The sequence below is a fragment of the Electrona antarctica genome (assembly GCF_951216825.1).
Source record: "Electrona antarctica genome assembly, chromosome: 3".
NCBI lineage: Eukaryota > Metazoa > Chordata > Actinopteri > Myctophiformes > Myctophidae > Electrona > Electrona antarctica.
The window spans coordinates 15,285,476-15,303,465 of NC_136808.1; the positions used below are offsets into that span (position 1 = coordinate 15,285,476).

General features: G+C 43.1%; 2 protein-coding genes across 2 annotated transcripts in view; one reads left to right on the forward strand and one right to left on the reverse strand.

Moving 5' to 3' along the window:
* LOC306920484 (ATP synthase F(0) complex subunit C2, mitochondrial-like) overlaps positions 1-511 on the reverse strand; it is a 40,007-nt gene extending 39,496 nt beyond the window's left edge. The window contains exon 1 of the mRNA XM_079497261.1: positions 502-511. The gene's annotated coding sequence lies outside the window, so the exon portion shown is untranslated. The remainder of the gene's footprint in view (positions 1-501) is intronic.
* The window catches only part of cdh16 (cadherin 16, KSP-cadherin), a gene marked incomplete at both ends in the record, with an annotated part of 37,209 nt that extends 20,512 nt beyond the window's left edge, over positions 1-16,697 (forward strand). Inside the window, 6 exons of the mRNA XM_079497259.1 lie at positions 3,688-3,929; positions 4,475-4,605; positions 7,713-7,952; positions 12,990-13,106; positions 16,379-16,495; positions 16,597-16,697. Of these exons, the coding sequence (XP_079353385.1) occupies positions 3,688-3,929; positions 4,475-4,605; positions 7,713-7,952; positions 12,990-13,106; positions 16,379-16,495; positions 16,597-16,697 (948 nt within the window). The remainder of the gene's footprint in view (positions 1-3,687; positions 3,930-4,474; positions 4,606-7,712; positions 7,953-12,989; positions 13,107-16,378; positions 16,496-16,596) is intronic.
* Between the last annotated feature and the right edge of the window lie 1,293 nt (positions 16,698-17,990).

Consider the following 17,990-nt stretch of genomic DNA (forward strand, 5'->3'; position numbering starts at 1 on the left):
CCCTCAACCTGCCTTTCATAGTCCTCACCCCTCCTCACCTCACCCCTCAACCTGCCTTGCATAGTCCTCACCCCTCCTCACCTCACCCCTCCACCTGCCTTTCATAGTCCAGTGTGGTGTGAACCAGTGTGGTACATGGACAGGGCTGTGTGGCTGTCAAATATTACTCTTACTCTTAAATACTTAAGTGTTCAAAAGTACAAATTACAAAGTACATTTAGTTTGTATTAATATCAATCTATTGCTGTAGGCCTATTGAAATTAAAATTTAAAAAACAAAATCCAGAATAAAACTAAATAACAAAGCGGAAAATAACAAATCTCAAGCTCAGAATTTGGCTATTTTCAAAAAATAATTCAAAAAGTGCTAAAGTATTAGTTAATTCATAGTGTAGAGACGTGAAAGTCATACACTCCAATCATATACAGTACTTAATATTCAAGTGAAGTACAGATGCTCAAAGAATGTACTCAGGTAAATGTATTGTGCTACTGTCCACCACTGGCTGTGTATATCTGTGTATATCTGTGTTTTGACACTGCTCTCTGTAAGTGGGCCAATGCAGGAGACACTATTATTTTCAACCTCTCAGTGGGAATTGATGAATGTGGATCAACCGTGCGTTGCACACATGCTGCTCTGAGTTAAAACAGGACATGTCTGAAAGCCAAGAATGGAACACATTGTTTCTGGCACTTTCAATGAGAAATGAACAAAATGATAATCCCAAAGATTGGATTTGTGTCTATTTCAACCACTTAACCACTAAACCCTCTTTAGACTTTGTAAACTGGGCCTGAGTTGGCTCTGTACTTGGACCGCTTTTTTCAGTCTACACAATATTTCCTTGCCAAAAATAGCCAATCTACAAGCTCGTACATAGGCTATTTTTGGTTAGTGTTCCCCCCAGAATATGGATTCTGGGGTTCAATTGGTTAACAGCTGCTTCAAAACACATAGATTGACTCTGGCATGTTGAAATCCCACTCCAACATGTTTAGCATCGTTGCAGAGTTTATTTAGTTAACATTCCACCTCAAATTCTTTTCAAGAATAGCCCTAGCATGATCAAAGGGCATCAGCGTAAATGCTCATGGTCTCAGCATATGATATCATTTTCTGAAGAGATGGATTGTTTCATTATAGCTATATTAGACACAGAATCATTATGTTGTGTGAACACTGAACAGACATGGCAGTTTAGTGAACCATTCTAGTAGCGGCCTTCAGTCTCGAGAGACCATGGCACAAGGCAGCGCACTTTGATTGGATCAGGTGATGCTGAGGGAAGCGTGCTTTGTGTGTCCGAGCAGCCCAACACGTCAGAGGCAGTCTCTTTGGCAGTGATGGCATCTGAATGCGCTGCCGTCGCCTGCTGACGCCGATTGAGGTGCCGTGCGCCTAGCTGCTCTCTTTTCTGCTGCTGAACAAAGCAGCAGCAGAAAAGATGCTCTTCTGGATGCCATTCCATTATATATATATATATATATATATATATATATTACCATATATTTACCAGTATATATATATACTGTATATATATATAAGAGAAGGAAGAGTGAATGAACAATGCTGTTTATATGATCCAATCACATGATCATCGTCATTTTGACAACAATCAATTGATTGATTGATTGATTGAAGAATTTATTAACAGTTTTTACAGCAGAATTACAGTACATTTCAAGCACAAACTCAATACAAAGGCTGTTAACTGTGAGTGGACGACCCAATTAAGCATTACACTTGTTTCCAATAGGGTCCACCATGTTCAAATCATCAAAACATTTAGAGACGTACAAATAGACACTTCTATAGACAGAACAGGAATTCATCATAAAGGAGGTAAAAAGGGAAAAGAAACATATACAGTGAGGGGAAAAAAGGGGTGGGCAATCAATAAAGGCCTTATCTTATCTTATCTTTATATCTTATGTTATTGAAACATGGGAGGAGAGCTGGGACTGGAGGATATTATTTCAGAGATTCAGGAGAAATCGTGATGGCTGGCTGCCGTCACACTATGGAGATTATGAAGTATTCTTTTTACAAACACAAAAGTCTGATTGAAAAACAACAGGTATTAACATTTCATTGTAATTTGGGAGTGACAGATTAAATGTCTTGGGATTATTTGTAAAGTGTGATCTAATACAGTATTACTGACATAATTATACGAAAATAATATATGATTGGCTTAATTAAACATAATATTTGTTATGACAATATTGCCACCATTCAAATAACTCGGGTCAATCAATTATTATGTCTAGTAGCCCATATTCTAGTGTATGCCTATGCATTTTTAATTAATTGTCTTATTAGTAATTTATGACAGAATAGAATACAGTACATATACGTACATTACAGTACATGTACACACACAGGCGCACGGATACACAATGACACAAGCTTTTGATACATCACTTCCAGTCATCAGCATTACTCACCCACTCCTCCAGGTCTGACTTTCGTCTCCCTAGCAACAGAGATGCACTCAATGAAACCCTCACTGTTATCTGAACTCAGAGAGTGTATACAGTACATGGACCCTAATACAGTACACTAAAAACCTCCTAACAGGAGGTTTTTAGTGTGTAGCAACATCATGCCAGACAACAAAGTAGATACAAAGTTATATCATTTATAATGATATATTGTAGACATTACCCAACCAACAAACTACAAGCTTGTTTAAATTTAAAAAATGTAAATATGAGCTAATGAATAGGTTTGGTGAGGTTTTGAAAAAGAAAAAGTAAAATGGTTACAGATGAGTTTGCTCAGGACAACTGGATAGTGATGTAATCTGACTACTTTCACTTTCATTTCGTATTGCTTAATTTACTTTAAAAAATATGTAAAAATGTAACATTGAACAACAATAATGCAAATTTACTGAATTTTTAATATCAAGAAATAATGATTGTCCATTGCAGGCGATCGATTTCTTAAGTGACTATAGTGTAGCAGGATTTATAGCACAGCAGCATGTTCTCGTCACGGAAAATGTTGTGTTGGTGACACGGTGAATCAAAAGACCATTTACCAGTAAGTCCAGTGTCTGGCTCAGATACAGCTGAGCTCTGCCAGTAACACCCGGTTCCTCTCCTGCAGGTTTTTATTTGAAGACTAGAAAGCAGAGAGTGATAGCAATGATGGTAAACCAGATAGTGTATCCATGTGCGTGTGTGTGTGTGTGTGTGTGTGTGTGTGTGTGTGTGTGTGTGTGTGTGTGTGTGTGTGTGTGTGTGTGTGTGCGTGCGTGTGTGCATGTGTGCATTACAGTATGTGTAACACGATTCCTGGCTAACCTATGACTTCCGTTAAATTTGGCTCAGCCCACGATATCAACCTTTGTGACTCATAATGGTGTCTCAATATTCTGATACTTTAGAAGCGTCTTCATTTTGGCTCTCCTCCAGGAATCCATCCATGCACTTCCAACTTTCCAGGCCATGAGTGAGAATTTAAACACAGCTGTCTTTGGAAGGCCGATTTCCGTTACGATCATGACTTTTTTGTGTTACAGATCATTTCTGGAGCAACCTTTTTGAAACATTTTGTCCATGGTGTGTGTGTGTGTGTGTGTGTGTGTGTGTGTGTGTGTGTGTGTGTGTGCGTGCGTGCGTATGTGTGTGTGTGCGTGCACGTGCGTACGTGTGTGTGTGTGTGTGCATTTGCAGGTGTTGGATTTTGAGCGTGAAAGTGAATACATCCTTGTCCTCAGTGCTCATAACCCAGTAGCTCTCGTGCGTGGTCGCTACGGTCCTGCATCCACCGCGACCGTCTCCATCTACGTTGATGATGTGAATGAAGGTCCAATCCTCTCTCAAAGTCACTATGAGGTCACAGTCAGGGAGGGCGAGGAACCGGGACGGGTTATAGCTACTATTCGGGGTTATGACCCTGATTCTCACCCAATCAGGTAAGTCGAGTAATATTTAAGATGAGAGATTTCACAGCTGCACTGAGAAACATGATATTTCAATTAGGGACGCACAATATTGAAACTTTGGCCGATATCCAATTACTGATTAACTTAAATCAACCAATACCGATATTGCAACACAAGTTTCCAGTTGGGTTTGCCTTATACCTGCTATACAGTCTGGGGCAGATGAAGACTACTGGAAAACTGTACATTCTTCTTACTTGATTTATTAGGCCTACTGATGTAATGCACATATTAGTTCAAACCATTTTCAACTAGTTGACCCTTTTGAAAGCTTCCCTGGAAAACACTGATTGAGTCTTCAACCTGTTGATTCATTGTGCGTCCCTAATTTCAATTAGATATTTGAGGGGCCTCCCATGCCCAGCTTTGTGTGTCTGTGTGCACCCCATAGCCGGAATGTGATGATGTATGATGAAGTATGATGATAAGAAAGAGCGCCCCTCACTTCACACAAGTGTGATTTTTTTTAAAGAGCTTCACGATTCCTCTTTCCTGTATGTGTTTTGGCCACCCAGGTATTCTCTACGAGGAGACACCAAGAGGTATTTCTCTATAGGGAAGTACTCTGGTGAGCTGAAGACTGTGCAGGCTTTGGACAGAGAGGAGAACAGCACCTACACTATGGAGGTTGTCGCTCTGGATGGACGTAAGGCGGCCACAAAAAAACACTTGATCTTTCCTAAACAAATGATCCCTTATATGAACCTTTATTGAGAAAAGGATATCCCCTTGAGATGTATCATCTCGTTTTCGAGGGGGTCCAGCAACATACAGCAAATACAGAGCAATACAGTAGACAAAAACATTACAACAAATACATCGATCCATGCATACATTACAAAACAAAACAGAAAGCTCTCCCAAGCTGGCCGCTCCCACCCCACCTAACCACCCAGGGAATAAGGCACTTACGGGTCTGTAACTCTGAGAGTGTACACATTGAACCAAATGGACCCTTATTGGTCCATTTGGTTCCATTTGAACACTCTCAGTTGGGGGGGAGGGGGCTGTGATATTAATGCATACCTAACTGGGGGTCATTGAAATAAAAAAAGGTTTGAGAATGACATCTATGGTGATAGGTGCAGTGTGTCTATCTACTAGAAACTCAACATATACATGCAATGATATCCCCCCTGTGACATAGGATTCGCAACGTGAAAATAAAGCTATTGAGGGTATGCGTGTGACATCATCATCATATCCGGAAGTTATGCGGGAATGCCTACTGAGTGCTAAAAAACTACTTTCTGGCCTTGACAGCTCATACATCCAAACAGAAAAGTCCTATTTGATTGAATTAAATAACTTTAAACAACATTAAATTCACTTTGCCACTCACTTTGCCACTCGATTTGCCACTCGATCTGCCATTCACTTTATGCATGTGCATACCCTCTAAATGACATGATATCAAAAAAACTAAAGGATCATAACTTTAATGCCTAGGTTCACAGAAAGCTCAAGTCCTGTGAATACAAGCTCATGTACACCCCAAAGGATGTAGTGAGTGACCCTCTTGGGACAAACTGAGGATATTTCCATCACGCAATAGTTGAATTATGCTTATACATCCATCCATCCATCCATGCATCTTCAACAGCTTATCCAGAGTTGGGTCATAGGGCGGGCAACAGCTCCAGCAGAGAGATTCAGACTTCCCCCTTTCCCAGACAGTCATGTCACTTCCTCCTGGGGATCCTGAGGAGTTCCAAGGCCAGTGTGGAGATATAATCCCCCATCTGGTCCTTGGTCTGCCCTGTGGCCTCCTCCCAGTGGGACGTGCAGGGAGGACCTCCCATAGGGAGACGCTCCGGACGCATCCGCACCAGATGCCCGAACCACCATAACTGTCTCCTTTCCAAGTGAAGGAGCAGAGGTTATACTCAGAGTCTCTCCCAGGTGACTGAACTTCTCACCCCTCACCCTATCCCTAAGGGAGATGCCAGTCACCAGAGAAAACTCATTTTGTTTGATTGCATCAGCGATCTTATAATTTCATGACCCACACTGAAGAGAAAAGTAATACAGCAATTAATACAATGACTTAATTTCTATTAATTTGCTTAAAACATGTTTTTGCAGTCAACCCGGAACAAAGGACAAAGCAGGGCGCAACAGTTTACCCCGTACTTTAGTACAGTTCGTCGTAGTACATTATAGCTACAGTCTTGATGCCAGACGAATTGCAACATCCACACATTTTTACATAGATGTTAGATATCTAGGTATTCAAATATATTAGTATATCGTATACTGTTCCACTGAATGGAAAGTTATTCTGGCACTACTCCAGTGCTTGGGTCCAGGGACCCCAGACCCCCAGTGGTCCTTGAGAGTGTTCCACGTGGCCCCCAGCAAAATCTGTTAAGAATATAGAATCAAACATTTCAGAAAATAGCCCTTCTAACAAGCTCACAGCGCGCCGCAGGGCTTGGAGACCGGCTATTTTCAAAGAACTTGTATGGAAATGTGTAGGAAAAATGATCCGTGGCCTAATACATGTCAGTATGAGTACAGTATGATACATAATCAGTATGATATGTATTAGTATGGTATTAAAATGGAAATGCTTGAGGACCACTGCACTTCAACATACTAGGAGCATCTTAAAGGCGTGAGTGCAAAGTGTCACCTCATGTACCTGCAGCCTGCGGCTGCTCTACACAGTCACGACATCAGGACAAGAAATCTATTCCAATCCAGATCATTATCAACAGCTGCTATGAGTCACGCACGCACGCACGCACGCACACGCACACACACACACACACACACACACACACACACACACACACACACACACACACACACACACACACACACACACACACACACACACACACACACACACCAAATACAATTCAGCAAACACAAATAAACGGCACAGGTGAATCTTCCAAGCAGCGTGACACATGGAGAGACATACAATTGAGAAGAATGTGATAAAAGACTTCATTGTTATAGCGGGCAGCAGGAGAACTGAAATGAGGAATGTTGTATTATGCTGCAAAGTAGAACTGGGTGAAAATTCGATTATATTCTCATCTGGAATGAAACCAGACAATCAATACATGCCTGAAACCCTGTCCTCATTGTCAACAGTCATATTATCTACTATCTACCTATCTAAAAGCAACTGGGTTCACAGCTGAATGACTCACCTCTAAACATAATTGGCTCTCCACAAGAGATTTGTAATTATTTGACAGTTTCATGTGTATTATTGGTTCCATATACACAATCTCAGTTGCTTCTCACACCGTTTCAGTGGTTTTGGTCGTCCGTACAGTTTCTTAACCACTCTGTAGGAGGCGCAGATCCAGCGTTGGGGACTCGGGGAGCAGCCTTATAAGTGTATGGGAGTAGCGGTGATAGTGCTGGCGATGCGCTGAACGCACGCGCGTTCATTCAACCCCGTCTCATTTTTGAGGGGGGTCCTTAGGAAGCACCATAGATGACAGGGAAGCACCATAGGAAGCAAATTAACCTGTACTTTTATTTCTACATTCATTTCTTTATTATCAGGATAATAATAATCAGGACCCTCAAATTCATTAATGGCATTTTCAAGATAAAGAAATATAAGATCTATAAGCTCACAACTATTTTCAAATTGCTGATGTATATAAGTGGTTAAACTGATTGTGATACTATATTCACTCATTTTGCTAGGGACCTCCGGAACCCCCTCAAAGACTCCTGGGGATTTTACCGTGTAATGAAGTTTTTGTTTGCAACTTTGCACCCTAGGGAACTCTTCGTTGTCTGCTTCCACCCTGGTGACTGTCCAAATCCTAGACGTGAATGACAACAGCCCGGTGCTAGTGGGGGACTACTCCTGGAAGTACCTGTGCACACCTCGCTGGGAGGACCAGGCGCTGGTGTTGGCGTCACGAGACAGCGACGGGCCACAGCATGGAGGGCGACTCAACTTCTCTCTACGCAGCGATGCCACCGTCCGACGCAACTGGAAGCTGACTCCTATCAATGGTGAGGTTGAACACGGTCTGCATGTCAACAACCTGGCATGCATGCATGCATGCATGGCATGTAGTCTACCATTTTGTTTGTATGAAGTGTGCGTGAGAGAGAGAGAGAGTGAGTGAGTGAATGAGAAAGGGGAGTGTGTTGTGTTATGTGACATGTGTGGCTGTGTCCTGTGTGTGTCACTGCTTGAGACTGTAAGAACTGATTGATTGAACAATGACGTCAGTTCCCCACAATGGTTATTCTTTCATAAATTGCCATAGCAACAGGGTTCCTTTGTAATCACAGTGGTTCATACAGAGTATAGGTTGAGTCAACGCTTATTATACAAAATTAGACCAAGTAGAACTGCTCGTCCACTCCTCCTGCTTCCTGTCAGTCAGTCAGTCAGTCAGTCAGTCAGTCAGTCAGTCAGTCTGTCTGTCTGTCTGTCTGTCTATTTATCTGTCTATTTATCCATCAATGTATCCAATTTTAACCTGGAGGAAACCTTGATAGCACCTACAATGAAGCCCTCATAATTGCTCACCCTACCCATTGTGCATGAATGTTATTAGGCACCAGACAGTGGCCTTGTGGTAGAGTGTCCGCCCTGAAACTGGGAGGTCGGTGTTCGATTCCCGGCCGGATCATACCAAAGACCCAATGCCTCCCTGCTTGGCACTCAGCATCAATGGGTTGGATTGGGGGGTCAAATCAACTAATCAAATGATTCCCAAGCGCGGCACAGCTGCAGCTCACCACTCCAAGAGATGGGTCAAATGCGGAGAACAAATTTCACTGCGGTAACATGTGTGACAAATCGTACGACTTTGACTTTGAGACGTAAAGAACATCAGGGTGCTTTCTGTACCCTGGTATGTCATAGCATGACCTGATAATATCAGCTCACAATGAGCTGTGACCGACTTCAAATTCGACACACACGTTCCACGCCACAACAGGGGGTGCAGTGCCCGGTGTCGAGTCGGTCGGACCCACGGTTGTCCAGAACCGCCCTGGCCGGGCTCTGGACCAGGCCGGTCTGTATGTCTGTGTGTAATCCATGTAACTCGAGAACCGTTAGCCCCATCGGCTACAACACACACTTCGACACGTGCGTTCCATGCCACAGCAGGGGGTGCAGTGCCCGGTGACGAGTTGGTCGGACCCGAGTCGGTCGGACCCAGCGTCCATATATGGAGCTGGCCTGCTCTGACCTCACAACACTCCATATTTGGGCATGCCTGACACAGAACTCCACAAGCTGGCTGCATATACTCCATATTTGGGCATGCCTTACAAAGAACTCCATATATGGGCATAAAAGGAAGACAGACATAATATCTGGGTGGGGCATTCATTTCCAACTTGCATCGTTCCAACTCCAAGTAGTTCAGTGCCCAACGGGCACCGCTTTAGAGGCCCCGCGGGCACCGTTCTAGTTCATTATGAAGGGAAGGCATCTACACTGTATAAAGCATTCGAGATATGGGCTTTATAGAAAGTGTTGTGTCAGTCAGCGGTTGTGAGAGGACACCAACCATCACAACTAATACTTACATCTCATGGAGACGATGATTGAAGTTTGAAATGGCACCAGCTGAAAGCTCATTGTGAAAATACATGCAATTAAGATATGCCTCATATGGTTAGCTGGCTTTTGAATAACTCCATTTTCAGAAATTTAAGTTTCAAGTGGTCTCTATAGTATAGACATTATGAACATGTTACATCTGTGACATAAAACGTAAAATGTCACATTTGGTAAATTGTGTGCACCTTTACGTTCCTCGGGAGGGAACATTATAATGTCCTGTGAAATCTTTTCACTCGTGACAAAACATGTCACGCTTTGGGACATTTCACAATTCACACCCATTAATTAACATTGCGAACACGGGTGGGACATTAGCCAATATGTTGAACACACATTGTCACATTGCCCCACGGGTGCCCTATTACTTCCTAGCTAGTAGTGGGAGGGGGTCCAATCAGAGGCAGGCAGGGGCAGGTCACTGTGTGTGTAAACATGCGGCAGGGGCCAGGGGCTTCCCCCTGAGTCCCCTGCCCAGAAGAGCGCCCTGGAAGACCCTCTGACACTGAACCGTCTACTTTTTGTCCTATACTGTATGTCCAGCTGTGAGGGTCTGTGTAAACGCAACCATTGAAGACAAATGTGTGTAAACACAAACATTGAAGACAAAAGTGAGGACTGGGGAGCGACCTGCGGGCCCGGAATTAGAGTCTGGAAAAAGTATGGAATGTTGAAATTCCAAATGTGTAGGAACCCTGTACACAACAAAAATCTATTTTGGCAAAAGAATCCAACAGAAGTACACCTCGTACCACACTATCAGCAATCTCTATCAGTGACACCTTCGTGCGATGCCCCTGTGTTACACAATTGGATTCTGAAAGAGGGACAATGAAATGACGTTGGAAATAATTTAAAATTGAGTGTTTTGCCATTGGACATTGTGTGTGATGCAATGAGTCGGATAATGTGAATTTAAATGGACCAAATCTGCTTCCGTGTGCAGATGAACAGTGTGAGCAGGTGTAGAAGACTTGAAAACTGCCATTATCTATCTCAGTCCCACATTATTTCTTCAGAGATGTCTGGAACGGAAGTACCGTTATATAATGACGCTCTTCTGCAGCTGTAAATTGTCAGTGATGTGCTGCTAAGTTAATAGTCTCCATTCTTAGTCACTGCTGTGACATTTTGTCATTGTGTGTTTTTTTATCATAACTCAGCCATTTCACTTGCAATTTCCCCACTCTATCCACACTGCCACGCACGTCTTTGTTCCAGTTGGTACCGATGATGTAAGATGAGGTTACTTTCCAGGAAATGGATAAAATAAAAGGAGCTGTATTCCAATGGCTCCAATGTAGTTCATATTATTTAGTCACAAGCGTTAATTCTTTCCACACCCCCCCCCCCCCCCCACACACACACACACACACGTAAGTGTATTTTATTTATATATTTTTCAAAAATAGCAAATATTTCAGATCTACATACATGCTCAGAAGGCGTCATATCGCGATACGTTGTGAGCTTGTAGATCGGCTATTTTTGTTACTTTTGTGTGACAAAGTAGGGGATTCATTTACAAAATGAAACCATGAATAGTTAAGATGGAAGGTCTCTGCCTGACAACAACAACATCGTCCATCTGATTCATTCCTATGATGTCACAGCTGGGTTCCTGCCAATTATTGAGTTCAAAAAGCGGAAGTTATTGTTGTACCAACAATAATAACAAATAATCTCTTACAGACCATGCAGGCAAAATGCAGTGTCCCAATTCAGAGGCTGTCGTCCTTGGAAATGGGACAGCCTTGTTTGTGAGGCTGTGATGTAATCGGTCTTCAAATGCAGCCATCGAAGGACACATATAGCCCCTGAATTAGGACACGGCCAATAGTTTAGCTACCCCATTTTTTGGGTGTCATCACGACTACCCAGCCAAAGTTCTCAGTGTGACTTGCTCACATTTTCGGTCATTTGCAATACTAGAGCGGAGCCCGCTGGGCACTGGCCTACTTGGAACATTGCAAGTTGCATGCCCCACCCAGTTATTATGACTGTGTCCCTTTTATGCCCATCTATGGAGTTATTTGTCAGGCATGGCCAAATATGGAGTCTATGCAGATGTCAGAATATCATTGTGATGTCAGAACAGGCCAGCTCCATATATGGAGCCTGGGCAGGGGTCCTGGTCAGAGGCGTTTGTGCGGGGCCTGTGGTGGTGTGGAACGTGTGTGTCGAATTTGAAGTCGGCAGGGCGAGCGGTTACGTGAGTTACGTGGACTACAGACATTCATGGAGATCTAGGGGTGATGTCAGAACATCAGTGTGATGTCAGAACAGGCCAGCTCCATATATGGAGCCTGTGCAGGGGCCCTGTCCAGAGCCCGGGCAGAGGCGTTTGTGCTGGTTTTGGACAACCGTGGGTCCGACCGACTCGACACCGGGCACTGTACTCCCTGTGGTGGTGTGGAACGCGTGTGTCAATTTGAAGTCGCCAAGTCGGCGGCGCGAACGGTTCTCGAGTTACAGGGGGGGAACAGACATACAGAGATGTGGTGCATTTATAGATAGATGCAGTGGACCTGAAAACGCCACCAACTTATTTTATGGCCACCGTTAATATCTGGTGGCCAATAACACCTTATGGCAGTGTTTCCCAACCTTTTTTCAGCCAGGGCACACTTTTCATAGCCAAAATATCCCAGGGCACACCTAGATATACGGTGCGTGTGTGCGCGCGCGCGTGCATATATACGGTATATATATATATATCTTTTTTTTTTACACCATATATCTATCCACACACACACACACACACACACACTTATGGGAGAATATGTCGTCAATACATTTAGAAAACTATGTATATATTTTCCTTCACCTCCCATGAAGAAAAATCATGGGGGGTCCTTTTCAGTGGACTTTGTGCACATGCAGCATGTCACGCCTGACTCTTAACAGTGGTGATAGAAGAAAGCAGAGAGATGTCCAGTAAGCCTCTTAGAACACTGAACCTCAAGGGGAGGCCTGGTAATGGGCTTGCCTGTGGGTTAGACCCTTTAGATAAGGGTTCGCCCTGCTTGATAAACCCCTACTATTTACGGGACGAGGGTCCCACTTTTATGTCACACCGCCCTAGTGTGTATTTTGTAACCTTTTCGTGCAGATTAGATAAAGGGTCAGTGCATTTAGAACATGGTTCGAAACATGGTTCCACACACACACACACACAAATGCATGCACGAACAACCACACTCTCGCATGCACACAAATGTGTTTTTCGGTCTGGGCCATGGCTCAGCGGTCCAGGCACCTTGGCTGGTAATCCAGTTTGGCAGTGTGCCGCAGGTTCGACTCCCGATCTCGACGGCCTTTACTGCATGTCTTCCCCCCATCTCTCTCCCCATTTCCTGTCAGCCTACTGTCTGTCCCTCCATAAAACATATAAAATAAAAACAACAACAACAAAAAAAACGTGTTTTTCAAACATGTTAACCACTGAATGTTTTGTCCTCCAGACACGCACACCAACCTGTCCTTAAACATCCCATACCTGGCCCCTGAGGTCTACACCGTGCCCTTCACCATCTCTGACAGCAGCTCCCCTCCCAGGAGCACCTTCATTAACCTGCCAGGTAACACACAAAGCAAGTGCACGCGTGGTTCCCCATCCTTCTCCGGATCGGCGCCCACTTGAAAATGTTGAATTCTAAAAATGTCTTCTACATCCTGACAGTTTTCTGAAAAAGCTGTTTCTATGTCAGTCGTTCTTCGATTTTTCAAAAATAGCAGATCTACAAGCTCGTAGCGCGCCACTCGGTGGCGCGCTATGAGCTTGTAGATCTGCTATTTTTCAATAGCTAAAGCATAACATAATGCTAACACCAAAAGGGGTTCCCGCCCAAAATGGGTTAACGCGGCTGCCGTGCTAAGCAGTCAGACGGTTGAGCTGCGTGCATTTTCAGAGCATATTTATATTTATTATCACAGTCAATCGATGATTGTGTTCCATTGTAACTACTGTAACGTACAGTAGTCATCTGTATCCCAATGAAAACTCGTTTTTTTAAGGTTTTAATGAAAGACATATCATATTTTTACATATATATTTTTCATATTAATGTTATATTATCATTAAAATCTTGTGTGTGTGTTGTGACAATTATTCGGTGGCCCACCGTTAAAAATCTGATAAACGCAGCAGTGTGCAGACACCTTAAAGGACCACTTCACCACTTTTCAACTTCTCTTCCTATAATTGGTCCTAACTAATGTTCATGATAATTGATAAAATACCACCATTTTTTTCTACTCAGTCTGTGTCTCATAGGAAGGCTGTGGGCAGTTCAGAAACCCGTCCACCAGTGACATCATCGATGGTGAATCCAAGCTAATAGAAACGGCAGGCTTTCTTTTCCTGAAAAGTTGCAATGCAAAAGTTCTCACGATAATAAACATCTAAATATATCTAAATATTGTTTAAAAAAAATCTGCCTAATGATGATGTCACTGGTGGACGGGTGTCCGAACTGCCCAAAGCCCTCCTATGAGACACAGACTGAGTAGGAAAAAATGGTGGTGTTTTATCATGAACATTAGTGAGGACCAATTATATGAAGAGATGTTGAAAAGTGGTGAAGTGGTCCTTTAACGGCGGGGCTCCACCGGGCGCGTCAGCGTCGCGTCTCCATCACCGTCAGGGAATGTTCCCTTTTTAATCAATGAAGGATGGCTCCACTACCTGCGTTGCGCTGCGTTCGGTGACTGCTTTAAATTGCCCCGGTTCGTTTTTTGACGCACGCACACGTCCAGTGGAGCCCCGGCGTAACAATACCCTAGCGGCACAGGTTGGGAATCGCTGCACTAAAGCAAGCACATGTGAAGTTATGGTATAATGGTAATGCTAATGTATGCATGTTCACAAGCACTGCTGCATGGATCTTATTAAAGCAGCTATTCACTAATTGGAATGAACACACCATTGTGGAAGGTTTAAAGATGTTATTGAATGAATGAATGAATGAATGAATGAATGAATTATGAGGAGGGGAGTGGGGGGAGCGGGGTGTGGGTTCCGGGGGCGTCGCCGACTCGCCGACCCTGGAGTCTTTGGGGAGGGGGTCATGTGGCGGTCAGCCCGCGGCACACGCAATTAATTGATCCCCCCGGGATCTGCGAGGAAGGGAGGAGGTGAGGAGAAGGGAGGAGGAGGTGGAGCAGTGGAGATGCTGCTGGGCCTGTGGTGGTGATGGGGCTGGAGGCGGGATACGAAAAGCATAGAGGATGCTGGGTTGTATTGGGCAGGTATAAGTAGGCTCAGGTAGATTGGCGTGGAGGGCGGAGAGTGGCGTGAAGGTGTGGTCAAGGTGTGTTCCTCCGCCTCCTGAACATCTGTTGTTCCAACTCCATTAACATTAATTTTAAAACAGTTTTTAATATTTAATATCATATTGTCTATGTCCCTCAAACTTATTTCTAATAGCTTGATCCTCAATCACCACTCTGATATAACCAATCCATGGCATTTCTGTTTTCCTTCTGAAGCTGTTTTAGCTGCAGTACCACAATGTCCTGAGGTGGTGGGGGTGCTGATATGCAGCTTATTTAATATTTGAGTCATTATAATATTGATGCTAGATAAACACAAGCTTGTTTCCATTCCATGCCAGCTTGGAAAATCAACATTGTAAAATTTGTAAACAAAGTGGAAATACAAATTTGGAACTGAAGACTGAAGAGAGGGAGGAATTATACAAAGTAGGGTGACATTTATGACATCACAAATACGACCAAATCAGTTGAGCTGTTCCTGAGAGCAATTTCCATAAAAGCCCCTATATGATGAAAATCCTGACCAAAATTGCATATTTGTGGGGATAGAAAATACACAGCGGAGCTCAAAAAACACAAAACAAAATTGAAAAAGTTGAATTTCATGTTATAGGTCCTTTAATGTAGCTATTTCCAGGCCTAAAATAACGAAGGTCTTCTAAATCTGGGGCCAGTGCAATGCAATCTACCCTCAACACATCTACAGCACAAGCACACAGTGTGCTTGTTGTAGTGCGTTTGAGTGTGTGAGTGTGTATGTGTGTATGTGTGTGTGTGTGTGTGTGTGTGTGTGTGTGTGTGTGTGTGTGTGTGTGTGTGTGTGTGTGTGTGTGTGTGTGTGTGTGTGTGTGTGTGTGTGTGTGTGTGTGTGTGTGTGTGTATGCGCGCGCAATTTTGAATGTGCAATGCAATGCCATTTTGAATGTGCAATGATGACAACACATCTACAGCACAAGCACACAGTGTGCTTGTTGTTGATATGTTGTGGGTAGATTGCACACACACACACACACACTCACATGCATGTAAACACATACACGCACGCACACATACTCTCTGGTGCCAACCCTCCTCCCCATTCAGCATTTCTTTTTTTTTGTCAAATAGGTTTTTATTGAACAGATTATAAATTATTAAACAAACATTATGATATGAAATACATTTTTCTTTTATAGAAAACAAAAAATGAAAGAAAAAATACAAAGACAAAAAAGAGAAAGAAATCCCTCAACCCTCCCACCCATACTGCTCAGTGACACCGCATACTATAGAATAAGATGATAGAAAGCTCATGGAAAACATCTGAAAAGAAAATGGCGTACAGTCAACCATATCAATGGTATCCTGTCTATTAATCGTTTCTACTCAGGTAATGGACAAGGGGCAGCCAAACCTTATCAAACTGTCTCTCCCTGTTTCTCAGGAAGTACCTTATTCTCTCAAGATGAAGTGTACTAGTCATTTCATTTAGCCAGTGCTTGAATGCTGGAGGCTCCTCCTCCCCATTCAGCATTTCTGAATGGGGTGAATTCGGAGTAATGGGTCATGATATAACACATGCATCTCTTCTCACTAGTGACAGTATGCCCCTGTAACATCAGAGGAAACTGCAAGATGGCTGCAAAGCAGTTACAAGGCATGCCAACTATCCAATCTACTGTGGGAATTCTACTTGGCACTTTTGCGGTGATAGGTAAGATAAAGGCATAATGAAAGTCTCTAATACTGTGCAGCATAAACTGAAGTATAAGTAAGACTCTTACTAATAGAGAGAGAGACTCTTCTTCATTTCAGGAACTATACTTACTGTGGTTTTTGTGAGACTGTCCTACCAGAACCCCAAACCACCCAGCAAAGCTAATCAGGAGAGAGTGCCACTGAAGATGTCATTGTAACTGCAAAGCCCGGTCCAGAGAGTCAGTGTCTCAAATGATATGCTTATCTGAGCTGAAATGTGATTGTATCTGATTGAATCAGGACTGTGTAACTTTTAAATAAGTCATGATGTGTTGTGTATGTTGGTAATGTGATATTAATGTAATATGGTAATGTGATATTAATGTAATATGGTAATGTGTCTGAAACATACTGTTTTACTGACTATGCATAAAGGATTGATATGCTGAATTTGTTTTGATTTGTACTTTATTTTTACTTTTGCTTACTACTTGATGGTGTCAGTTTTGAGGTGTTTTGTAATCAATTATACCGATTTTTAGCATCAAATACTGTAGCTACACTGCACACCACTGAATAATTCGTGTGTGTGTGTGTGTGTGTGTGTGTGTGTGTGTGTGTGTGTGTGTGTGTGTGTGTGTGTGTGTGTGTGTGTGTGTGTGTGTGTGTGAGAGTGAGTGAGTGAGTGAGTGAGTGAGTGAGTGAGTGAGTGAGTGAGTGCGTGCGTGCGTGCGTGCGTGCGTGCGTGGCTGCGTGCGTGCGTGCGTGCGTGCGTTGGGAGGGGGTACATTGGGCCTTGATATATACCTAGCAACACATTTCTGTAAATACATAAATACATTTGAAAATAATTATCCTGTTGTGTTTTGTTTTCTCTCTATCTTGGTATCTCTATTTATTTTCCATACGACTGCGTCATGTGGGGAAAATCTGTGCAAATGCCTATGATGAAATAATGATATGAAATAGGGACACCAGGTTAAAAATACAGGCTATTCAGGTGCATAAAGAGCTTGATGTCTTGCTGGCTGACCAACGGTAGAAGTGAGTGCATTAGTGCCGCCTTCCACTCCTGTACTGTAGCTAATAGCTACTATGCTTAGCAAAGTACCTCTGCAATGTATGACTGACTGATGTTATCCGGGTTTTTAAATCTCATTAAACAGTCAAGCTCCAGTCTTTGGGATGATAACACAATGGATGCTGCCTGATCTGGATGACCTCACAGGCAGGCAAAGCTATATTCAGACCAAAGTGTTGCTATTTATAGATTGCCAACTGAAGGTCCACTGAATGCCGCTATAGTGTCCGGCTGTCTGTCCCGACTGTCCGCCAATGAACTTGTCATCTTTTACAGTGACAAGGAAATGTCTTCACAGGGAAAGCCTTTACATTCTGATTCTAAGGGCAAATTATTATTCACAATTTAGTAGTATTATCGCATAGAGAAATTGTATTTAGGTTGCTTGCGTTATCACAACCAGTGATAATAGACAGGAAAGGCTGGCTAT